Raw genomic sequence first — 25,021 nt, 5'->3', positions numbered from 1 at the left:
AACAGAAATCAGAGCATGGGACCAACATGATTTGAATAATAAGATGACCAGATAGCAAAAGGTAGAAAAAATAATATTCTTTTCTATTTTGTGATTACAACATGTCAGATTTGAAACGTGTATCCTGCCAGAGCTGGTGTTAGCGAGCATGAGCTAGGACAGTGTTCTTTAACCGCCGGTCCGCAAAAATTTCCTGCCAGTCTATGAAGAATTCGTGTTCCCTGCAAGCATGTTTCGTCTTCCTTCTGGCTTGGCTGCTCCTTATCTTCTACGCCAGCTACACTTGTTTGCTTGGACAGCACACAATGGCTCTTGCACACTGCACGTGGCTGATCCAGAACCAGAACCGGGTCAGCAGCATGCAAGAGCTGCTGCGCGCTGTCCAAGTGCAGCTGGCGCTGAAGATAAGGAGCAGCCAAAGACGGACACGTGCTTGGAGGGGACACTGATCCGGCTTCGGCAGAAGCTAGACAGCCCTGAATAAATAAGGGAGAAAAGGGGGGGGAGGCTCCAGGAAGGGGAACACGAACTTGGGACACAGAAGGAAGGGAGGAGGCATGAACTTTAGACACAAGGGAGGGGACAGAAAGGGAGAATTGTTGGGGATGAGTGTGTAAGTGAGAGGGAAAGATGATGCACATGGGGAAAGGAAGAAAGAGAAAAATTGTTGGGCATATAGAGAGAGAGGAGTGAGGAAGAGATACATGGAGAAGAGAAGGATGAATGGGAGAAATGTTTGATATGGTGGTGGACAGATTGAAGGGGATGCAAGGGGAGGAATGTTGGACATAGTGATGGAGGGAGTGGTGTGGCATGTTGCTGGAGAGGGCTGATAGGAGAAATTTTGGGCATGAGGCTGGTGGGCAATAGTGAAAAATGCTACACATGATCCGGGGGATGAGAGAGGGAAAAATGTTGGCTATGGCAGTAGAGGGAGTGGGAGAGATGCACCATGGATCTCTCTCTCTCTCTTTTCCCACTCCCTGTACAAGGAATGGAGACGGGGACCGAGTTCACGGGGAAGGGACGGAGACGTTTTTATTTCAGTCTTAGTAGTTTGCCAGTCCACAAAATAATTATTTTATTTGCACCAGTCCATAGATGTAAAAAAGTTCAAGAACACCGAGCTAGGACGTAACAGAGAAAGAAAAAATTTGTTTTGTTTACACTAACAGCACCGGCGTGGGGTTGGAGAAGCTACAAAAATAAACATGCCAGCCGTTTAAACAAAAACACCCGATTGGACAGGAAAAGTGAATCAAATAGAAAAATCAATTCAATAAGCTGAATCAAAATTTTTTTACCTGAATCAAACAGCACTAATCTCCAGCACAAGGTTACTAAATGACTATACCTACAGAATGTTTACTGGAACACAGTTGACTGACCAGTGGATCTGGACGAGTGTCAAATTTCGTTAATGGAAACCGAGGCTACAGTACCCAGTAACGTGGGCCTAAGTAGAAACCAGGTGCAGATAGCACACCAGAATCCATGAACTATGTGACCTATTAACAACTGACTGTCATGGAGTGTAAAAGGGAATTTGTTTCCCCGATTACAGTATTTGCAAAACAATCCTAACCCTAAACCCTAGCCCAATAAAGAGTATAATTTGGATTGTCATGCTCTAGCCGTGTCACAGCATTCAGCGCACTGGCCCACACTAAAAATTTCTAGCACGGTTTCATAAAAGGAGTCCAAAATTAGGCTTAAATTATTTTACTAAGACTTGGTACCTTTTTCAAATTTTAAATCGGACTATAATATTACCTATAAAAATTATAATTTTTAAAATCCATATGACCAAAACCAGTTGTTTCTGTATTTTGACGATCCAAGTTTAAAAACAATTGATATTTGCATTAATAAACTGTTGACAAACCTTGTTTTTAAAAAATTTCTTGCAATTTTGAATCAATTGTTGAATTATATTGTTAATTGAAACGGTGTATCTCTGGCAAATGAAATGATAGAAAGATATGGTTTGTTGCATTTGAATCAGCATCTTCTAGATCAGTGTTCTTCAACCTTTTTACACCCATGGACCGGCAGAAATAAAAGAATTATTTTGTGGACTGGCAAACTAATAGGACTAAAATTTAAAAACTCTGTTTACACTCCATCTCCGCGAGCTCGGTCCCCGCAAACCATCTGTTCCCATCTGCACAAGCCACAATTATGATTTTATATTGAACGTATTTTATTAAAGTATAAAAAGAAACAATATTCTGAACAATTGTGATTTTATATTGAACGTATTTTATTAAAGTATAAAAAGAAACAATATTCTGAACAATTGTGATTTTATAAATATAAATATACAGAGCACGGACCAACAAAATCCCTGTCTCCCCTCCCCTTCACATATATCTCCTCTACTATCAAGAAAACTGAACAAGCCAAGTTCATAGAAATATCATGCTAACAGAATACTGCAGTCCCCAGTTATGTCTCTAGCAGGATATATATTTCAAATCTGATATATTCTAATCACAAAATAGAAATAAAATTATTTGTTTCTACCTTTTGTTGTCTCTGATTTCTGCTTTCATCTTCTTTTCACTCTCTTCCTTCCAGCATCTGCCCTCTCTGTCTCTTCAATCCAGCATCTGCCCCTTCCATCTACTGTCTGACCTCTCCCCCTTCCATATGGTATTTGTCTTCTTTCTATGCCCCTCTCCCCTTTCCATCCAGCCTATGCCCCTCTCTCCTTTTTACACGATTCACTCCAGCTTCACTGCTCTCTTCATTTTTATCTCTCCTACACCAGATCTAGCATCTTTGTCCCTCTCAAATTTCTCTGCTGACCCCCTTCCCATTTCATTCCTATCTCTCCCCTTCCCATCCTCTAATCTCCCTGCAAGCTGTTTCCTTCCTTTTTTCTTCTCCCTTCCCTCCTCCCCCTGTCCAGCAGTAACTCTCTTCCTTTTCCTTTCCCTCCTCCCCTCCCAGCAGCATCTCTCCCTCTCCAGGTCCAGTAGCAGCTGTCCCTTTTTCCCCCTTACCCAGCAGCTTCCCAGACTCCTTTCCCTCCCCCCTCCCAGCAGCATCTCTCCTTCTCCCTATCCAGGTCCAGTAGCAGCTGTCCCTTTTTCCCCTTACCCAGCAGCTTCCCAGACTCCTTTCCCTCCCCCCTCCCAGCAGCATCTCTCCTTCTCCCTATCCAGGTCCAGTAGCAGCTGTCCCTTTTCCCCCTTGCCCAGCAGCTTCCCAGACTCCTTTCCCTCCTCCTCTCCCAGCAGCATCTCTCCTTCTCCCTCTCCAGGTCCAGTAGCAGCTGTCCCTTTTTTTTTCCACCATGCCAGCAGCTTTCTCCCCTCCCAGCAACTCTCCTTACTTGCCAGCGCTGCGATTCAGTATGGCAGCCTCGGGTCCTTTGTTGGGTCGCACCGCCTCTGAGGAAAGCGGAAGTTGCATCATCAGAGGCGGCCCGACTCAGCAAAAGCTCCAAGGCTTCCTTCCTGAATCGCTGCGCTTGTAAGGTGAGCCGCTGGGAGGGAAGAAAGCACAGACTGAGGCTCCCCATTATCTCTCCGGCCCTGCGCTCCTCGATCTTGCCGGTCCTGGGCGGACCGGCAGGAAATTGAAGAAGATGATCTCGCCGGTCCTGTGCGGACCGGCAGGAATTTTCTGCGGACCGGCACCGGTCCGCGGACCGGCGGTTGAAGAACTGTGTTCTAGATTACTTAGCCAGCTGGATAACTCAATTTAAGACTTGGTCCCTTTTCTTGGATTATGACACATATCACTTTAACAAAACCAACATTTTCAGGGGGTCTGAAACGCGCTCTAACACAGGGATGCCCAAATGGTCGATCGCAATCGACCAGTAGATCGCAAAGGCAACGTGAGTCGATTGCGTTGCCTTTGCAATTTTGTTCTTCCTTCCTCCCCGAGCCAGGCCAGGCGCATACAAGACTTCACCTCTGACGTCGGAGAGGAAGTTCTGGGCCAGCCAATCGCTGCCTGGCTGGCCTGGAACTTCCTCTCCAATATCTGAATTAATGTTGTAAGTGAAGTCTTGTGACCCCTGCGCTTGTACGCACTAGGTCTGGCTCGGGGAAGCAGGGAGAAATCGGTGTGGTGGAAAAAGAATTGTGGAACTGGAGAATCGGCATGATGGCTTGGTGGGGGGCAGGGGGAGAGAAAGAAAGACAGACAGGCAGGGGGAAGAGAGACAGAAAAACAGACAGGCGGGGGAGAGAGAAAAACAGAAATAAAGAGGGGGGCAGGGGGAGAGAGAAAGAATGACAGAAAGAAAGAAATATTGGATTTACAGAAGAAGGAAGTGCAACTAGAGACTCATGAAATCGCCAGACAAAAAGGTTGGAAAAATGATTTTATTTTCAATTTAGTGATCAAAATGTGTCGATTTTGAGAATTTATATCTGCTGTCTATATTTTACACTATGGCCCCCTTTTACTAAACCACGATAGTGGTTTCTAACATAGGGAGCTGCGAGGGGTATTCAATGCAGCTCCCTGCGCTAAAAACTGCTATCACGGTTTAGTAAAGGGGGAGGGGGTATATTTGTCTATTTTTGTATAGTTGTTACTGAGGTGACATTGCATATTTTAAAGTCATCTGCCTTGACCCCTGGAAAAACCCCCCAAATACAAATGATAATTTACATTTTCTCTGCGTACAGTTTGCTTTGTGTTTTTTAAAAAATTTATTGTTGGTATATCATTTTGACTTGGTCATTTTAAAAATAGCTCGCAAGCCAAAAAAGTGTAGGCAACCCTGCTCTAATAGAATTAGTTTAAAATGTTTCCAGAATATTCTTTTTTGTAAGCGCTGGTTAAAAATACCCAATTTTTGACATTTTTTGGAAAAAAAACACAACTTTACATTGAAATTGTAAAGTAACTATGGGGGTCTTTTACTAAGATGCGCAAGCCGATTTAGCGCATGCTAAATGCAAATGCGCCCATTATATTCTAGGGACACATTAGCATTTAGTGCACGCTAAATCGGCTAGAACGCCTTAGTAAAAGACCCCCTATATTAGCTAATAAGTTGAAATTGTATATTTGAGAACAACGTCATGGCACAAAATAACAGACAAAAGTTAACAGGAATAGCTTCATTATTACAGGAACCACAGAAGGCTAAACTTGAACTTTTTGAGCATGGTCCATTTCTTGGGCCCACCTTGAGGCTCTTTACATACCTCAGTTTCAAAAAATGAAAATCCACATTAGCTCTATTGAATAGATTCGCTAAAAGTTGTAAAAGATTGCCAAGTTTCATTGGTTTTGCTTCAATGGTCAAGGAAATATTTTGACTCAAAGTTGCCAACATTGTGCAGGGATATCAAACAAAGAACTATATCTCCACTTTACCAGAGTTTGTTTGGGTCATGTAAGATTCAGCATATAAATTTTCATCAACGTTTGTGGTAAAGAGGTGGGGCACTTTTCTAAAATTAGACCACTTGACATGGAATGACCCTGCCGCAAGTTCCTGTTGGGTCAGGAGCACACAACTTTGGAGGTTTGAGTAGCGCAGGAAACAATTTTTTTCTTTTTCTGCCAGCAATTTTTTTTGCCGATTGGTGGTTAGCTGAATACCGGTTAACTGGGATTCTATGGTATTTTTAAAACCAACAGAATGAAATATTTTTTTCACTCAGAGAATAGTTAAGCTCTGGAACACATTGCCAGAGGATGTGGTAATGGTAACTCCTTGGCACCCATACTGTGGTGTGCTGTAGGGCTCACCAATGTCTCCGTTATTTAACATCTATTTGCAAGCATTGGGGGAATCTCTGACAGCAATGGGAGTCTACTGTATGTAGATATTTTTGTTATGCCCTATATTTGATTCTTTTTCTCAAACCCTAGAATTATAATCGAAGAATATAAATATTGTAGACATTTGGGCTAAAGATAACAAATTCAATAAACAGAAAACCAAAATTGTTTAGTTTGGTATTACAAGAGTGCTCTGCAAAAGAATTTTACTCTGAGCACTGGGGGAATTATTCAAATAGATAACCCCCCAACACCTTGGATAATTATCTTGGATACCAAATTGTCTATGGTAGATCAAATAAGTTCTCTTGTTAAAAAATGTTTTGTTTTGTTTTGTTTAATTATGGCAGTTAAGATCTATACAATCATCTTTGGATTCTTTTAGCTTCCGGACTATTTCTCAAGTTATTTTATTACCCCATTTAAATGCCTTCGGAGGGGGGTGTGCAATCTTCCAGGGGGGTGCAGCCTTCAGGGGAGGGGGGACAGGCCTTCAGGGGGGACATGCAGGCCTTCAGGGGTGGGTTGTAGGCATTCAGGGGAGGACATGCAGGCCTTCAGGGGTGGGGTATAGGCATTCAGGGGTGGGGTGCAGACATTCAGGGTAGAGGGCCCTGGTGTAGAAGTACACAGAAGGAAGGAGGGAAGGGGGGGTTTCAAAGAGATATGCATATGCCGGACTTTGGGGGGAAGAAATAATGGGTCTAAAAACAGAGGGAGAGAGATGGTGGACAATGGGATTTAGGGATGAAAGGAACAGAAAGGGAGAGATGGTGGACCCTGGGATGGTGGGGAAGGAGGGAGAGATGCTGGATGAAAGGGTAGTTGAGAAAAGGTGGATCTGTGGATGGAGACAAAAAAAAGGAAAGATGCCAGACCTCCAGGAAAAGGAAGGGGAGGGCCAGACCTCCAGGAAAAGGAAGGGGAGAACAGAGATGGAAGATGGATGGTTAGCAAGAGAAAGAAGAAAGAAGGAGACCCTGGCAAGCAAGTTATCAGAAGACAACCAGAGCCTGGGACCAACAAGATTTGAATAATGACCAGACAACAAAAGGTAGAAAAACTAATTTTATTTTCCGTTTTGTGATTACAATATGTCAGATTTGAAACGTGTATCCTGCCAGAGCTGGTGTTAGACCACAAACGTGAGCTAGGATTTAACAGAGAGAGGAAAAGTCTTTTTTCTTGGTTTATTTTGTTTACACCATGGCACCAGTGTGGTTAGGAGAGGGCAAAGGGGGTGAAGAGGCTATAAAATAAACCCACCAGGATGTTTTAAAAAAACACCCAATTGGGCAGGAAAATCGAATCGAATAATCGATTCAATAGGCTGAATCAAATCGAAATTTTTTTTGCTAAATCAGGCAGCACAACTCAGAACACAGTATTCTGAACAAATTGGAAATCTTTTAATGGAGCTCAGAATAAGCACAGTTACTTACCGTAACAGGTGTTATCCAGGGACAGCAGGCAGATATTCTCACTGATGGGTGACGGCACCGACAGAGCCCCAGTACAGACACTTCAAGAACTTGAAAAAGCTCTTGACGCTGCACCGCGCATGCGCGAGTGCCTTCCCACCCGACGTAGACATGCAGTCCCTCAGTTAAGATAAGCCAGCTAAGAATCCAACCCGGGGAGGTGGGTGGGTTGTGAGAATATCTGCCTGCTGTCCCTGGATAACACCTGTTACGGTAAGTAACTGTGCTTTATCCCAGGATAAGCAGGAAGCATATTCTCACTGATGGGTGACCTCCAAGCTAACAGAGATGGGATGGTGGAAGAGTTGGCCAAATAAATATAATTGGAAAACATAATGGCCAAAGAGCCCATCCCATCTGGAGGAAAAAAACCAGACAATAGTGAGAAGTGAAGAAATGAACTGAGTTTAGGACACGATATCCCCGTGCCAGGCCAGTCTGAGTAAAGAAGAACGAGAGGGAGGCAATCAGCCAAGCGAAAATAGTTCTCATGAATATAGGATATCCAAACTGAGTTGAATCAAAAGAAAAAGTTGGAAGAAAATCACAGTGGCTCTGACCTGCATAATCAGGAGGACAAAAACACACTTATAGGACAAAACATATAAAGCCAGGATCCTCGTAGAGAAAAACGAGGTGCAGGAAACAACACAGACAGAAGAACCAGCTGAGCAAAATGAAAATAGGAGAAGGTACTGTGGACATGAACACAGAATCACCTTGGCTTGATAAAAGACTGATAAGGATGAAGTTGTTAGCAGGGCATGAACCCTCACCGATCTCTCTGGAAGAGGTTAGAGACAGAAGGCAAAACCATTTTCCAGGTAATAAACACAAGTGGAGATGACGCCATTGATACAAATGGTAGCATCAACAACCAGGAAAGAACCACAGGAATAGTCCAGACGATGGAAGAAGGAATGAGGTGTGGTTACAAACATGAAAAAATCCCTGTTATGAGCCTGGGAACCAGAGAAGAAATCAGAAAGAGGTTGCTCCTGGACAGATCAAGGGAAAAAAATACAATAGCATGAAAAAGAAGTCTGAGAGCTATAGACTCAAGACTAGAATCAAACAAAGAAAAAATACCACTGGTTAGGAAGGTGGAAACAGGGAGAGAAAAAGACACCAGGAAAGAAAATGAAACCACCTTTCATATCAACAAGGGCGAGTGGCTGGTGTCCTGGCAGAAATCAACAAACGGGCTGAGAAAGATGTAAATGAAATGGACGCAGCCCACAGAAAAAAAACCAATGAAGATTGGAAGAAATCAAAGATTCCTGAATCGGAGAGAACCGAGCAGGAAAATGAAAAGAAGAAAGGGCTGCCAAAATTTGAGTGAACGAAGAAGAGAGAACCCATGTTGACTGGGTCACCATGCATCATGGTGGTAACAGCTCTCGTGAGCTTGATGAAAAAAGCTCAACAGGAGAAGAAGCGAAGGGAATGCATATAAAAATATGCTCGCCCAATCCAGGAGAAAAATAACCGTTGCAAGACAAAGAAAAATCCTGGAGTAAAAGGATTAAAGAATCCTGCTGAAATTGGCTGCTAGAAAATTCAGCTCCCCATGAATAGCAGCAAAAGCAGATGGCCAATCGCCTCCAAGGTCACAAAAACAGGGCCTCCTGACATAACAAGAGAGAGCCCTAGACTCCTTGCTCAATTACATGTAGTGTAAAACCCCTGAATTGACTGTGCAAGGAAGGAGGACTTGAGGACAGAGTAGATGATGAAAATCATGAGGTCCTAAAAATATCATTAGAAAAAATTAGGAGAAAAAATGAGAAAAATCTTATGCCTGGCAGTCGAAAGACCCTGAGGCTGTAGAATGCCCATATGAACCTCCCAGGCAGAAATTAGATGCGGCAAGCATGAAGACCATGCAAGGAGGTAACAAATAGAAAAAGGAACCTCCGTAGAGACTAGAGGAGATAAAAAATATACAAGCTTTGAGAGACAAGCCCTCGCCCGGTACTACTGGAAAACAAAAGACCACTGAGGAGTACAAGAAGGTAGTCCGACCCGTGGCAAAACAGAAACAGGAGAATGCCTGTTGTTTAAAAGAAACAACATGTGTAAGATTGAAAACAATCTGAAAAAAAAAAAAACCACTCTCAGAAAAGTGGAGTCAAGTACCACCCCAAAGAAATACAGACATGAATATGGGTACGGAAAATGAAAAGCTAAAGAAAAAGAGATGAGTGAGAAAAATGTATGAACTATATCTCAGGGAAAAAACAACTGGGTAAAAAAACAGATGTTCAAAATATGGAAAAACAAGAAGGCCCTGTAATCGAATAGATGTGGCCAGCACAATCAGTCACTCCATGAATAATCTGGGAGGAAAAAAACCCAAACTGGTAAGAACGGTTGAAAAATTCAGCTTGAAAGCAGTATGAATTGGAGCCTGCAGCGCAGGGGTAGGGAACTCCGGTCTTCGAGGGCCGTAATCTGGTCGGGATTTTAGGATTTCCCCAATGAATATGCATTGAAAGCAGTGTATGCAAATAGATCTCATGCATATTCATTGGGGAAATCCTGAAAACTCGACTGGATTACGGCCCTCGAGGACTGGAGTTCCCTACCCCTGCGGTAGCGGCTGCCCGTAAATTCAGGAAGCAGAGCCATGAGGTCTGAAATACAGAAAAAATACAGTCATCCAGTGGCCTTGACAAATAAGAGAAAGACCAGTAATCGAATAGAACCCTTCAAGGAAAATTAGCAGGAAAAAACAGGAAGGACTGCGTAAGATCTCACGCAGACTCTCAAAAGAAAAGAGTCTGAGAGCAGGAGGAAGAGATAAAAGAAGAAGCCTCCAGATGAAGAAAACTCAGAGAGCCTAGGCTCGTAAGAGTATAGGAAGAATGAGAAGACAGCCACCATGACAATGAAAACTGCTACATAGATGCGGCCAGAGAAAACTTACCAGGGCCATAATGTAGAGGAAACATGTTCCAGCACAGCCCCAGGAACACACCACCAAATCAGATATATTCAATAAACTGTGTTGTTGAGTAATGATAAAAACAGACACTCAGATGGAGACCAGATCCGTAAAAAACATCTGCAAAAACAGGTACTCAAATGGAAAAGCGGTTACATGGAAAGTGTACACCAATGAAAACCAATCAGGCAGTAGGGGGATCTAAGAAACCGGTTTGGTTAACCGGACCCCTGCCTTGTCCACTCTGCCTAGAAAGACAGAGGACGACACACTAGTCGTGAGGAGGAACTTTACCAGAAAGGAAACAAAAACACATGGGAACTAGCTCATAGGACGTGCCAAAAAAGTCCCCACAGAGATCCAGAAAGGGAAACAAACCACCCTGGAGGAGAAAAGAAGAAGGAAGGAAAAGAAATTCCTGTACAAAGGCAACTCCCAAAGGAATACAGTTACAGAAAATTCCCTAAGAGTGCAATGATGAAGGCTTTGCGACCCCCACTCAAAGGAAAACAGAACATGTGATGAAGAAGCACCCACCACATCAGAGAGAGATGAGGCGTAGTTCTAAAAGACACCCCAAGCCTCTCAATCAGAGAAAAACTAAGACTATCAAAGAGTCAAAGTCGAAGGCCGAAAACAGTTTAATGACTGCAAATCCTCCCCATACCAGAACAATACCGACACCGGTAACTGCAACTGTCATGGGACAGAAGTCGGCCAAAGCAGAGAAGACACAAGTAGAAAGTCTCTGGAACCAAAAACTCAACCGGGCAGCACTAGAAGAGACGATGTCAACAGACCTGATAACCCAAACCACTGGAATCACTGTTGAACCTGTCGATGTCAACAAGAAAGTCCGACATCGACCTGGATGTCAATATGGACTGCAACATCGATGAGACACGACGACAGTAATATGAGATCGAGAGAGAAGTCAACATCGAACAGAGAGGTCGACACCAATTCGGAACATCGACATGACCGACAGAAACAGTGAAAACATGCCCACGCCCACTGAAATCGTGGCATGAAAGAAAACACTGTTAAAAATGGACAACGGTACCAATAGATACAACACCGGTACCAAGGTGATCATAGTGAAAAAAGCTGATATCAATGCACATAGCACCACTGGAGCAGACTGGAAAAGACACCAGCACCGTTAGTCCATGACCGGTACCGATGGTGTCATTCCCAAGCAGAGAGAAAACGACACCGGCACCGTTGCCGAAGATCGTGCCACATCAAAGAGAAAAAAACACGCCCATACCATTGGGCCATGTCCGGTACTAAAGGCATCATTCCAGAGGAGAGAGAAAGAAAAAAGCACCGGCACCCAGGGACCATGACCGGTACCATTGGTGAGGCTCCCAGAGGAAAAAGAAAAGAACCCCGGTACCCCGGGTTCCCGACCGGTACCATTGGAGTCGTTCCGGAGCAGAAAGAAAAGAACACCGGTACCCTTGGTCCATGACAGGTACCATAGGTGTGGCTCCGGAAATAGAAGAAAAGAAAAAACATCGGTACCTGTACCTCATATCAGTACCATCGGTGTTGCTCCACACTTCCAAGATGAACATGCCCATAGCCAGACAGCCATCGACACTGAAGCGGAGCTAGATAGAGGACTGAAAAAGACAGGATTAAATTCACTGCTACAAAGACCTGAATTCCAAGGAGAAAACCAACTTACCAAAAGAAGATCATCAACGGTGCGGACTGGAGAAGCGGTGCCGGAAGTACGCTGGGTACCGGATCACCAGCGTCTCGGTGGCGTCGACAGGAAACGGCCTCTGGAGAAAACACATGAAAATGCACTGGAGAGGAAAAAAGCAAGGGAAGAAAAAAACCAGAAAGGCTGAGGGCCCGACAGTGCTAAAATAACCGAAAGATGTCGGTGAAGACAAGTTCCACCACAAAACAACTGCGTAGAGGAAGATTGGGCAGGAAAAAAATCAGCCCGGGACAAGAGCTATGCAAAGGGGAGAAAAGAAAGTGGCGATCCATAAGGTCCCACAAGGCCAAACTGACAACGGAAAAAAAAAAAAAAATCAAATTTAGAGTTGTAATTTTTTTTTTTTACTAGAAGGAACTTAGAAAAGAAATAAAAGAAGAAACTGACAAAAGTCAGAAAAACGCGAAAGCGGGAAGGCAGTGAAATGAAAAAATTTTTCAACAGCCGTTGAAACGCGACTTCTTAGCTCCGCGGAAACTAAGAAACGCGCCTACATCGGGCGGGAAGGCACTCGCGCATGTGTGGTGCGGGCGTCAAGAGCTTTTTCAAGTTCTTGAAGTGTCCGTACCGGGGGCTCCGTTGATGCCGTCACCCATCAGTGAGAATATGCTGCCTGCTTGTCCTGGGATAAAGACCAATGTCGCAAATTATGGGATCCTTTTACTAAGGCACACTAAATGCTAACGTGTCCAAAGAATATAATGGGCGTGTTAGCATTTAGCGCACACTAATCGTTAGCGCACGCTAAATCGGCTAGCGTGCCTTAGTAAAAGAGGGGGTAAATTATTTTACATTTTTCTAAGGAAAAAGAACACATACTAGTACAGTGGTACATTGGTTTGCGAGCATAATTTGTTGCAGAAGCATGCTTGTAATCCAAAGTGCTCTCATATAAAAGCAAAGTTCCCCATAGACCATAATGACAGCTCGGATGAATTGTTCCACTGATTTAATAGGTACATCTCTCCGACTCGACCCATATCCCTTCTTCTGTCTTCTCCCACTGCTGTCCTCCACTTTGACACCCCACCCAGGGAAACGGCTTTGCTGCTCCCCTGAGGCCACCAGTGCTGCTCCCTCCCTTTGCAACCGAGATCACCTCCTCCCCTGTGCTTGCTTACCCATGTGCCAGTGCTGAAAGTGCTTGCCGCTGGTTCTCTGCTGGGCTGCTGCGGGGCCTTGAGAATGCGCAGATGCTCAAGGCCCCGCAGCAGCCCAGCAGAGAACCAGCGGCAGGCACTTTCAGCACCGCCGCACGGGTAAGCACAGGGCTGGCCAATAGGGGGGAGAAGAGATCTCAGTCGTGAAGGGAGGGAGCAGCGCTGGTGGTCTCGGGGGAGCAGCAAAGCCGGTTCCTAGGGTGGGGAGTTAATGCTCGATTTGTGAGTTACAGTTTGCTCGAGTGTCTTGCAAAACACTCGCAAACCACATTACTCGCAAACCGAAGTTTGCCTGTATTTGGTGTTTTGTCCTCCAAAAACTGACTTAAATCAGTTATTATGCACAGAAATAAGTTTTTAACAACCAAAGTTTTAATCAAAATGCAATTCAGTATCCAGATACACTCTCTGAATTTCCACATCCTTAGAGGGAAATGTCAGAACTCAAAAAACAGGGGAAGGGAAAGAAGTAGAGGACTTACTGGCAAACTCGATATAAAATGTTAGCAAATATAAGTTTGTTTCTCAACTTCCAAGTTTAAATGTCACAAACAAAATCAATGGATAAAAAAATAAAAGTAAAGGCATCCTAATTAAGAAAGCTCAAGTTATACAAAAAGCTACATTAGTTGTAATATTGTAATAATGGTTTACTATAACGACCTTTACCACAATGAAGTGGGCTCCTAGATCTCTTTCTGTGTGACAATTTTTTACTACTACAGACACAGTATTACAAATATGAACATGCAGTTATGGTACAAAGTTAAGTTCTCGATATATACAAATCCTACCTGGTAATGTTGTTCCATGTATTTGAAAGGTAACCTCAGAAGGGGTCATGTTTGCAGATCTGTTAAGAAAATTCTTAGACTGTTTTTGCCTGTGAAAATAAAAGAAAACAGGCACAGAAAAATATATAACATTGAATGGAGTTTTAATATAGCTAATCAGCTTGTGAAAATTAAAAATACCCTAAAAATACACCACCATTACAATCCGAGCAAGCCTCAATTTTCTAACCATGAACCCTGCAGGTTCCAAACAATGAACTACCACTAAGCTCATTCCTCATTACCTTGTCATTTACCTTCTTACAAATGGAAAAGGAACCAAAAGACAAACAGAAGAGCTGTTTTGTGTGTGCGTCATTAGATTTAACCACATACAAAAGCTGTTCATTCCCTCCCCTTACAATTCTATACTCGCACAGCTGCAGAACTCAAAATGCTGTCAACTTCCTGATCTACTGTTCAGTTCCAAGAAAGCAGATGTTGTCCTAAGCTTTACTTGCTTCTTGATTACATGTGTATGAAATCTAGAAGCTGAGGCTGTCAATCCCCACTTTAAAATGAATAACCAAACCAACCTGAAGGCATTGCTCATTTTAAAAATCATATGATAGCAAAGAAGCTAGATCAGCAATTCAAATGGAGTAGCTTATATTAAAACACAAGAAATATAAACTTTATTCTTAAAAACAACATACAATATAAGCATAAAGAATTGTAGTTGATGTGGATATGTGGGAACAAGGCAATATATATTACTTGACTAAATATATGCCTAGATTTCTCAAGTTATCCTCCTCTCATCAGGCTTAGCAAAGATACACCACAATTATAGTGGTTTAAAATAATATAGGGTAATCTAGATCACTGTTCTTCAACCGCCGGTCCGCAGACCGTTGCAGGTCCACAGAAAATTCCTGCTGGTCCGCGCAGGGCCGGTGAGATTGAGTTGGCAGTTAAATTTCATGCCGACTGTGGTAGTATTGGCGGAAGGCTGCTGTTCCACCCAGCCTCGAGCAATCAAGACAGGCTGCCGATGTCGGGGCCTTCCCTCTGCGAGTCTCACCTGTTTGGAAACAGGAAGTCGAAACAAAATAGGCGGGACTTAGAGAGGGAAGGTCCTGACGTCAACCGCCTGTCTTGATTGCCGCCCCTGCTAAGTCGCCAAAGAAGGCCGCGGGGAAGGTGCAGGTGGAAGGGAGAGAGCTGCAGGTACAAGTACAGGTGCAGGTGCAGGGGAGATGGTCAGCGTGCGCAGGAGCAAGATCATGGGGAGCCTTCGACAGTGGCTGTCTCCCCTCCCAGCAACTCTCGAACTTGCCAGGGCAGTGATTCACCGGCAACTTCCTCTTTCCTCAGAGGCAAGTACTGAGAGCTGCTGGAAGGGGAGGAAGCCACTGTTGGAGGCTGGGAAGCTGCTGGATAAAGGGAGAGCTGCTACTGGACCTGGAGGGAGGTAGAAGGAGAGATGCTGCTGGGAGGGGAAGAGGGAAAGGGATGGGAAGAGAGTTACTGTTGGCTAGGGGGAGGAGGGTAGGGAGAAGGAAAAAAGGAAGGAAACAGCTGGCAGGGAGAGGGGGTCAGTGTGGAATGGAGAAAGGAATGAGAAAATAGAGAGATTGATGCTAGAAAGGGGGTTAGCAGAGAAATGAGAGAGGGATAAAGATGTTAGATCTGGTGTAGGAGAGATAAAAATGAAGAAAGCAGTGAAGCTGGAATGAATGATGTAAAAAGGAGAGAGGAGGAACAGGCTGGCTGGAAAGGGGAGAGGGGCATAGAAAGAAGTCAGATACATATGGAAGGGGGAGAGGGAAAGACAGTGGATGGAACAGGCAGATGCTGGATTGAAGAGACAGAGCAGACGCTGGAAGGAAGAGAGTGAAAAGAAGATGAAAGCAGAAACCAGAGACAACAAAAGGTAGAAAAAAAAAATCATTTTATTTTTATTTTGTCATTAGAATATATCAGGTTTGAACTATATATCCTGTTAGAGACATAACTGGAGAATGCAAAGCCCAGGCAGTGCTTCTTTAGCTTCCAGCTGGCTTAGGGCTCTCTCAGACCAGGTGGCACTCCCCTAACACTATTCCTGTCATATGCGACTGCAATATTCTGTTAGCATGATATTTCTGTGTCGCATTCTGTAATAACTTGGCCTGTGAATATATATGGATATATGTGAAGGGGAGGGGAGACAGGGGTTTTGTTGGTCCTTGCTTTGTATATTTGTATTTATAAAATGACAATTGTACAGAATATTGTTTCTTTTTATACTTTAATAAAATACGTTCAATATAAAATCATAACTGCTAAAACAGGGCACAGTAGAGGCGACGAGGCAGCAAAATGTTACAGCCAAAGGCCTTATAAAGTCATGTGAAAAAATTAGGACATTCCATGAAATATGCAGTTGTTTCTTAAGAAATGTTCACTTATTGATGTCAAATCTTTTTTTTATTTCTGGAAAAGAAGGAGAAATTAGGTTCCTACCTGCCAATTTTCTTTCTGTTAGCCTGTAGACTGGTATAATCCTTTGAATGGGTTATATACCTCACTGCTACCAGTAGGTGGAGACTGAGAACAAACTTGTATATCAGGATAGCTTCCCCTCTTGCAATCCAGTCTGCAAAATAGCCAAGCAGAACCTAGGAAAGACTTCATCTGAAAACAGTAAAACACACTCCAAACAGGAGTGTAAAAACAACAAATACTGGTAAACAACTGTTGGAACATATGTAGAAATAAACCCTAGTATAGAAAACAGGGCTGTGGAGTCGGTAGATAAATGTTCCGACACCGACTCCTCAGTTTTTTGTACTTCAGACTCCGACTTCAGTACCCGAAATTTCCTCCGACTCCGACTCCACAGCACTGGTTAATTTTCAGATCGTTAAAATGGAATGTCAAGTTGAGAGAAATGAGCATTTTCGACACCACCTTCTTTTTGCTTTTAATCAAGGTTCCAAGGCCGCAGAAGCTGCTCGCAACATTTGTGCTGTGTATATAGTGGGTGCTATAGCTGAAAGAATCGCTCGTGATTGGTATGCCAAGTTCAAAAATGGAGTCGGTAGATAAATGTTCCGACTCCGACTCCTCAGTTTTTTGTACTTCCAACTCCGACTCCAGGTACTCGAAATTTCCTCCGACTCATCGACTCCAACTCCACAGCCCTGATAGAAAATATCCCCACAGCTCACAAGCTAAGCCAGTTGAGCCATAGCCGCTGTTTTTAATTCTGCCCGGCCCTAGAAAAATTCTAGAACCCACAGAAAAAACAAAATCTGCATGTGAGCAAAACAAAAACCTGCAATCACCGTACAAAGACAGACAGGGTGGAGGGCTATACAGGCTAACAGAAAGAAAATTAGCAGGTAAGAACCTAATTTTTGCTTCTGTAGCACCTGGTAGACTGGTATAGTCCTTACGAATGGAACATACAAAAGCAGTACCTGTTAAGGGTGGGACTCCTGAAGGACCGACACAAGAACATGTTCACCGAATACTGCGCCTGATGCGCTTGAACATCCAAACGGTAGTGTCTGACAAAGGAATGCAGAGAAGAGCAAACTGCAGCCTTGCAAATATCCACTGGAGGCATTAGAGAAGACTCAGCCCAAGAAGCTGCCTGACCCCAAGTGGAATGAGCCTTGAGAAACTCTGGAACAGACTTGTTCATCAGAAGATAAGTGGAAGCGCCATCCCCCTTACAAGGACCCACGAGAAGGACAAAGAGATTATCTGATTTCCTGATCTCCTGGGTCCTCTGCACTTAAGAGTGAAGGACCTGATTGACATCCAACGTGCACAACTGTCTCTGCTCAGAAAAGCCCTCCCAGCTACCCAGCACCGGGAGGACCATTGCCTGATTGACATGAAAAGTTCCTTCCTTTGGCAGAAAGGAAGGAACAGGCCTCAAGACAACCCGCTCCCTAGAAAACTCCAAGGGAGCTCTATAAGAGAAAGCCTGCAGATCAGAAACAAATCTAGCTGAAGTAATGGTCACCAAGAAGACCACTTTAAGAGTAAGGTCCTTCAAAAGGCAGTCGCCCAACAGTTCAAAAGGTGGGCGCACTAGAACGAACAAAAACCAGATTCAGATCCCAAGATGGAAAAGAAGGTTACACGGGAGGCTTGAGCAATTTGGCCGCCTACAAAAAGCGAATCGCATCAGGAATGGAAGTCAGACGACCTTTCAACAACCCACGAAAGGTTGACAAGGCCGCAAGCTGAACCCGGAGAGAAGACCAAGCCAGTCCCCTGTCCAGGCCATCCTGCAAGAACTCTAAGATGTTAGGCAGGGAAGCGTGAAAAGAGACTCCTCAAAGATACGCCAAACCCTCACATAAGCCCGAGAGGTGGAAAGCCTCCGGGACTCCAAGAGTTAGAAACATAGAATATGACGGCAGAAAAGGGCCTATGGCCCAACAAGTCTGCCCACTCAAATAAGTTCCTCTTTGAAATTCCCCTCTAAGTTCCTCTTTGAAGTGAGCCCACGTGTTGATCCCATTTGATCTTAAAATCAGTCACGTTATTGGCCTCAAATACCTGAAGTGGAAGATTTTTCCAACGGTCGACCACTCTTTCGGTGAAGAAGTACTTCCTAGTGTCACCATGGAATCTCCCGCCCCTGATTTTCAGCGGATGCCCCCTTGTCGCCGTAGGGCCTGTAAGGAAGAAGATATCTTCTTCCACCTCAATGCGGCCAGTAACGTATTTGAACGTCTCTATCATGTCACCCCTCTCTCTGCGTTCCTTGAGAGAGTAAAGGTGCAACTTACCTAGTTGTTCTTCATAAGGGACATCCTTGAGCCCTGAGACCATCTTGGTGGCCAATCGTTGAACCGATTCCATTCTTAGCACATCCTTCCGATAGTGTGGCCTCCAAAACTGTACACAGTACTCCAGATGTGGTCTCACCATGGACCTGTACAGCAGCATCACCACCTCGGGCCTTCGGCTGACAAAGCTTCTCCGGATGCAACCCAGCATTTGTCTAGCTTTAGATGAGGCTTTCTCCACCTGATTGGCTGCCTTCATATCTTCACTAATGATTACTCCCAGGTCTCGTTCTGCCACAGTTCTGGTTAAGGTTTCACCATTCAGAGTGTAGGTTCTGCATGGGTTTCTGCCACCAAGGTGCATTATCTTACACTTTTTGGCATTGAAATTCAGCTGCCAAAGAGTAGACCAGTGTTCCAGAACCAGTATGTCCTGTGTCATAGCGTCGGGCTTGGTATCTCCGCTATGTTGCACAATTTAGCATCATCGGCAAATAATGCAATTTTCCCCCGAAGTCCCTGAGGCAGATCTTGTATGAAGATATTAAATAGGATTGGGCCCAGGACCGAGCCCTGCGGTACTCCACTGTGCACTTCCGACTTTTCAGAGGGGGTACCGTTTACCACCACCCTCTGATGTCTACCACTGAGCAAGTCTTTATCCCATGCAGTTAATATTTCTCCTAGCCCCAATGAACAAATCTTGTTCAAAAGTCTACGGTGTGGGACGCTGTCAAAAGCCTTGTTGAAGTCCAGATACAACACATCCAGGGACTCTCCTTTATCCAGTTACCCCGTCGAAGAAGTTGATCAAGTTGGATTGGCAGGATCTCCCCTTAGTAAATCCATGCTGGTGTGGATCCCTCAGTCTCTCGTCATCCATAACCGTGTCTAATTTGTGTTTAATCAATGTTTCCATAAGCTTGCACACTATTGACATGAGGCTTACCAGTCTGTAATTTGCAGTGTCTAACCTGCATCACTTTTTGTGGAGCGGAATGACGTTAGCTGTTTTCCAGTTTAGTGGAACTTTTCCCATGCCCAGGGAAAGATTGAAGAGCACGGCTAATGGTTCTGCCAGGACATCTCTCAATTCCCTAAGCACTCTAGGGTGCAAATTATCTGGTCCCATGGCTTTATGCACTTTGAGCCTTGACAATTCTTGGTAGATGCTGCGGGTGGAAAATTCCTGAACGGGTCTCAGAAGACCCGTTCAGGAATTTTCCACCCGCAGCATCTACCAAGAATTGTCAAGGCTCAAAGTCGGATCTTGGTGCCTCACAGGTAAATACTGAGCAGAAGTATTTGTTCAGTAGGTCGGCTTTATCGGGGTCTGTTATGCCTAGGGCCAGGGGGGTAACTGAAACTCAACATACTACGTAATATGTCTCCTCAAGTCTGCCTATCTGACTTCCTTGACCTGAGTGCTGTCCAAACAACAAAAACCAGTAAAACCAGATGGGAAGCTGCTTTCTGCAACACCTCCTTGCTTATCTGATATCTTGACCTCCTTGACCTGGGTGTTGCCCAAACAAAGAACAAAAGACCAGCACCTGCTGTTTATGCTTTTGAACTCAGCAGTTTTCACCCTTTATAAGGACGGGACTCTGCTCCTAACATTAGAATCCAAGACGTCTAAAGGGATAGTTTCCCGTGTCCACCCGCCTATCAATTGCAGGGATTCCCAATTGTGAAGGAGGTCGATGCCTGGGATTACAGTGAAGTTATTTAATTCTTATATATATATTAAAGGGTTATTGTTTATGCTTTTATATTGTCTGTGTGCTTTTCTGAGTGTCACTGATCATCCCATCTGTCAGAAATAAGTGGCAGAACAGGGTCCGATTCTGCAAAGTTGCCATCAGGTTTCCTTAGTTGAGATCACTTTATCTGAATACCCCTTCTTACCTAGGCGATCCCTTTCAAGAGCCAAGCCTAAGACAAAAGAGACCCGGATCGAACATTGGAATGGAACCCCGAGTTAGAAGGTCGTCCAAGAGAGGCAGAGGAAGAGGATCCGCCACCAGATGCCTCACCATATCCGCGTACCATGGCCACCTGGGCCAATCCAGAGCCACCAGAACCACCAGGCCTTCGTGAAAAACTATACAGAGAAGAACTCTGCCCACTAATGGCCACGGAGGGTACACGTACAAAAGCCCCTCCATTGACCATGGTTGAAACAGAGCATCTAGGCCCTTGGCCTGACCGTCTCTGTGACGACTGAAGAAGCAGGGCATTTTGGCGTTGACACTCGTGGCCATCAGGTCCATGAGGGGCTGACCCCAAGACTGCACTATCAACTGAAAGGCCAAGGGGCTTAGACACCACTACCACTCTCCGGGAGCTAGCACGTGACAACTTAGAAGTCCACTTGAACATTCTCCACTCCAGCTATATGAGAAGCTGAAATTTCCAAACTGCTCCTGGTGCCCCCTGATGATTGACATAGGCCACCGCCGTGGCATTGTCCAAAAGAACCCTGACTGACTTGCCCATCAGAAATGACTAGAAAGCTAACAGCGCCAGATGGATGGCTCTGGTCTCCAAGAAGCCTCCTTCCATGGACCAGGTGCCTTGAGCTGAGTGACCTAGACACTGAACTCCCCAACCGAGAAGAATGGCATCTGTGAGCAGCAACGTCCACTACGGCTGGTCCAGACTCACCCCTTGTACAAGATGGGAGGTCTGGAGCCACCAATGAAGACTGCCCCAAGCCAAGCCTGGAAGCGGAATAGGATGATCCAGACTGTGCCTCTGAGGCGACCACCTATGAAGAACAGCATACTGAAGAGGACGCATGTGGGTCCGCGACTACCTCACTACATCAAGGTAAGCTGCCATCGACCCAAAGTCTTGGAGGAAATCCTGCACCCAATGACACTGGGATGCCATAAACAGGTGAATCTAAGATTGCAGTTTGCTTACCCGGGCCTCTGAAAGGAAGACCTTCCCCAAGGAGGTGTCAAACAGCACTCCTAGATACTCCAAATGGAGAAAAGCAGCTCTTGGAAAGGTTGACTACCCATCCCAGCGACTGCAGAAATTCCACCACCCGAGCTATGACCCGGGTGCTCTCCTGGAACAACTTCGCTCGTATCAACCAGTCATCCAGGTAGGGATGAACTAGAATGCCCTCTTTTTGCAATGCCGCCACAACAACCACCATCACCTTGGTGAACATCAGCGGAGCCTCGGCCAGACCAAAGGGAAGTGCACAGAACTGAAAGTGTTGCCCCAAGATCGCAAAGCAAAGGAAGCGATGATGGGAGGCCCGAATAGGAATGTAGAAGTAGGCCTCCGTCAGATCTAGAGAGGTCACAAACACCCCCGACTGAACCGCCAGAATAACAGACCACAGAATTTCCATGTGGAAGGAAGGCACGCGAAGAGCCCTGTTGACCCCCTTCAAATTCAGGATGGGCCAAAAGGTCCCTTCTTTCATGGGCACCACAAAGTAAATCAAGTACCAACCTGTTCCCCACTCCTGCGGGGAACTGGAACCACCGCGTGGAGATCTAACAATCTCTGAAGGGTCTGACGAAAGGCTTGTTGCTTCCACGCCACCTGTGAAGGAGAAGCAAGAAAACAATCTGGCAAGAAACGGGTAAACTCCAGAGCGTAACCGTCCCGAATCACCTCCAGAACCCACTGATCGGACGCGATTTCTGCCCACTTTGGATAAAAATCCCTCAGACGGGTGCCCACTGGAACCAAGACGGGTGTCGACAAGGAGTCACTGGGCAGGTCGGGCAAAAGGGGACCCGGCGGGGGCGCTACTCGCATCCCGGCAGGCCCCACAAAAGGACTGCATGCGCTGGAAGAACCTGTCTCTAGATAGCCCAGGAGACTGAAAAGAGGCAGCCCCTCGATCAGGGCGGAAGTGGCGGAAATCACGCCCACGCCCACCATCACCTCAAACCAGCGGCCTAGGCCTATCCTCAGGCAAACAAAGTACTTTAGAATCTTGAAAGTCTGAACCAACTTGTCCAGGTCCTCACCAAACAAGAAAGAGCCTTTAAAAGGAAACTTTGTCATCTTAGCTTTGGATGCCGTATCCGCCGACCAAGCGCGAAGCCACTCTCAAGAGGTCATACATGGCATCTGAAAGATAAAGAAGCACCCAATTCAATCTTTGCCACTTCGTGCCTTAGCAATTCCCAATCCTCAGATTTACTGTCAAGCATATGTTCGGCCCAGCAAAAACACACCCGAGCCACTAGCAAGCCATACATCATCACCTGGACCGCCAGAGCTATCACATCAAAACTCCGTACCTTACGTCTAGAGCACAATGAGCATTTTTTCCCCCCTAAAAGTGCTCATTGTGCTGAAAAACGCCCTAGCTGTAATAAAAGTGCCAGTTAGATGAGAAAAAAACCAATACAAATGGCAGTTTTAAAGGGAATTGAGCCCTTTAGACCAGCACACCTCAGGATTTTTTTTTCACTTAGTCAGAACAGACTCCACGGTTCTCAAAGCTGGAGAGCTGACCAATCAGGGGGCCAGGCCGCCGGCTGAGGCACCTCTACAAAAATGTGGGGAGGTAGAGGAAGATGGGGGGAGGGATCCAGCATGAGACCTGCCGAGTTTAACACTCCCAAGGTCTGTCAGATCTCCCAAACAGGACCCGTCCAAGCTCTATCCGGCACAAAAGGGGAACCCAGGAGTCCAAAACAAAATTCCAATAGTACTAAGAGGGGAGCTGAATTAGCCTTACCACCTCCTTTAATGGAGACTGAGGAAGCCTGGATTGCAAGAGGGGAAGCTATCCTGATATACAAGTTTGTTCTCAGTCTCCACCTGCTGGTAGCAGTGAGGTATAGTCCTCATAAGGACTATACCAGTCTACCAGGCGCTACAGAAAGTGATGTTAAGTGCAAATAAGCAACAAAAATTTTCCTTGATTTACTCACGAAACAAAAGATATCCACAAAAATGTGTATTCTAAATGAGAAATAAATTAGGACACCCTCACATATCCTCCCACTTAAAGTGGCTCAAATCACACACAGGTGTATCACATCAGGTGAACATGATTAAAACATTGTTACTCAGCATTTAGTTTACTTAAACCTCAGTCATTTAGTTTGGTGTGCTTATGACTGCTGCAGTGAAAGTGAACACCATGGTGAGATCAAAAGAGCTGTCTGAGGCCTTCAAAAAGAAGATTGTATCAGCTTATAAGTCTGGTAAGGGATATTAAAAGATCTTAAAAGAATTTGACATTAGCCATTCCACAGTCCAGAAAATAGTGCACAAGTGGAGGACTTTCCAATCAACTGCCAACATGCCCAGGTCTGGACGTCCAAGCAAGTTGACCCCCCAGAGCAGACTGCAAGATGCTAAGTCTCCAAAAATCCTAAAATGTCATCACGGGACCTACAGAAGGAGCGATATATACTGTTGATGTGGAAGTGCATGCCTCTATAATCAGAAAGAGACTGCTCAAATTTAACTTGCATGGAAGGTGTGCAAGGAGGAATACTCTCTAAGAGAAACATCAAGGCCAGACTGGTTTGCCAGAGAGAACATAGACAAATACCAGGACTTCTGGAATAGGGTTCTATGGACAATTGAGTCTAAAATTGAATTATTTGAACACCAGAAAAGGGGACATGTTTGGCGTAGACCAAATACAGCATTCCAGGAAAAGAACCTCATACCAACTGTGAAGCGTGGAGGTGGAAGTGTCATGGTTTGAGGATGCTTTGCTGCAGCAGGACTTGGCCAGCTCACCATCACAGAATCCACCATGAATTCTACCATGTATCAGAGGGTGCTTGAGGAACATGTGAGACTATCTGTAAGAAAATTAAAGCTGAAGCGGAACTGGACCCTGCAACACGACAATGACCCAAAACATACCAGTGAATCCACCAAGGACTGGCTGAAAACTAAGAAATGGAGAGTCCTGTAGTGGCCCAGTCAAAGTCCTGATCTTGATTCCATTGAGATGCTGTGGGGTGATTTGAAATGGGCTGCACATGCAAGAAACCCCTCAAACATCTCACAGATGAAAGAATTCTGCATTGAAGAGTGGGCCAAACTTTCCTCAGACCAATGTCAGAGACTGGTAGATGGCTTCAAGAAATGTCTCACTGCAGTTATTTCACCCAAATGAGGTAGCAGTAGCTATTAGGGTGCCCTAATTTATTTCTTAGTTGGAATACATATTATTGTGGATATCTTTTGTTTCATGAGTAAATCAAGAAAAACTTGTTGTTTACCTGCAATTACATCACTTTCTTTTCCAGAGATAAATTAAAAAAAGATCTGACATCGATATGTGAACATTTCTTAAGAAAGAACTGAATATTTCATGGGGTGTCCTAATTTTTTCACATGACTGTTGTATGTGATTAAAGA

The 25,021-nt window shown here is 44.8% G+C and overlaps 1 protein-coding gene across 1 annotated transcript in view; it reads right to left on the bottom strand.

Annotated features, from left to right (window-relative positions):
* Positions 1 to 25,021, bottom strand: part of GPCPD1 (glycerophosphocholine phosphodiesterase 1) — a 234,105-nt gene that overhangs the window by 207,282 nt on the left and 1,802 nt on the right. Inside the window, 1 exon segment of the mRNA XM_033936285.1 lies at positions 13,878 to 13,966. Within this exon segment, the coding sequence (XP_033792176.1) occupies positions 13,878 to 13,966 (89 nt within the window).

This window comes from Geotrypetes seraphini, chromosome 3 (genome assembly GCF_902459505.1).
Source record: "Geotrypetes seraphini chromosome 3, aGeoSer1.1, whole genome shotgun sequence".
In the NCBI taxonomy this organism is placed as follows: Eukaryota; Metazoa; Chordata; class Amphibia; order Gymnophiona; family Dermophiidae; genus Geotrypetes; species Geotrypetes seraphini.
The sequence above is the reverse complement of the archived record's forward strand: the minus strand, read 5'-3'. Positions and strand labels throughout refer to the sequence as shown.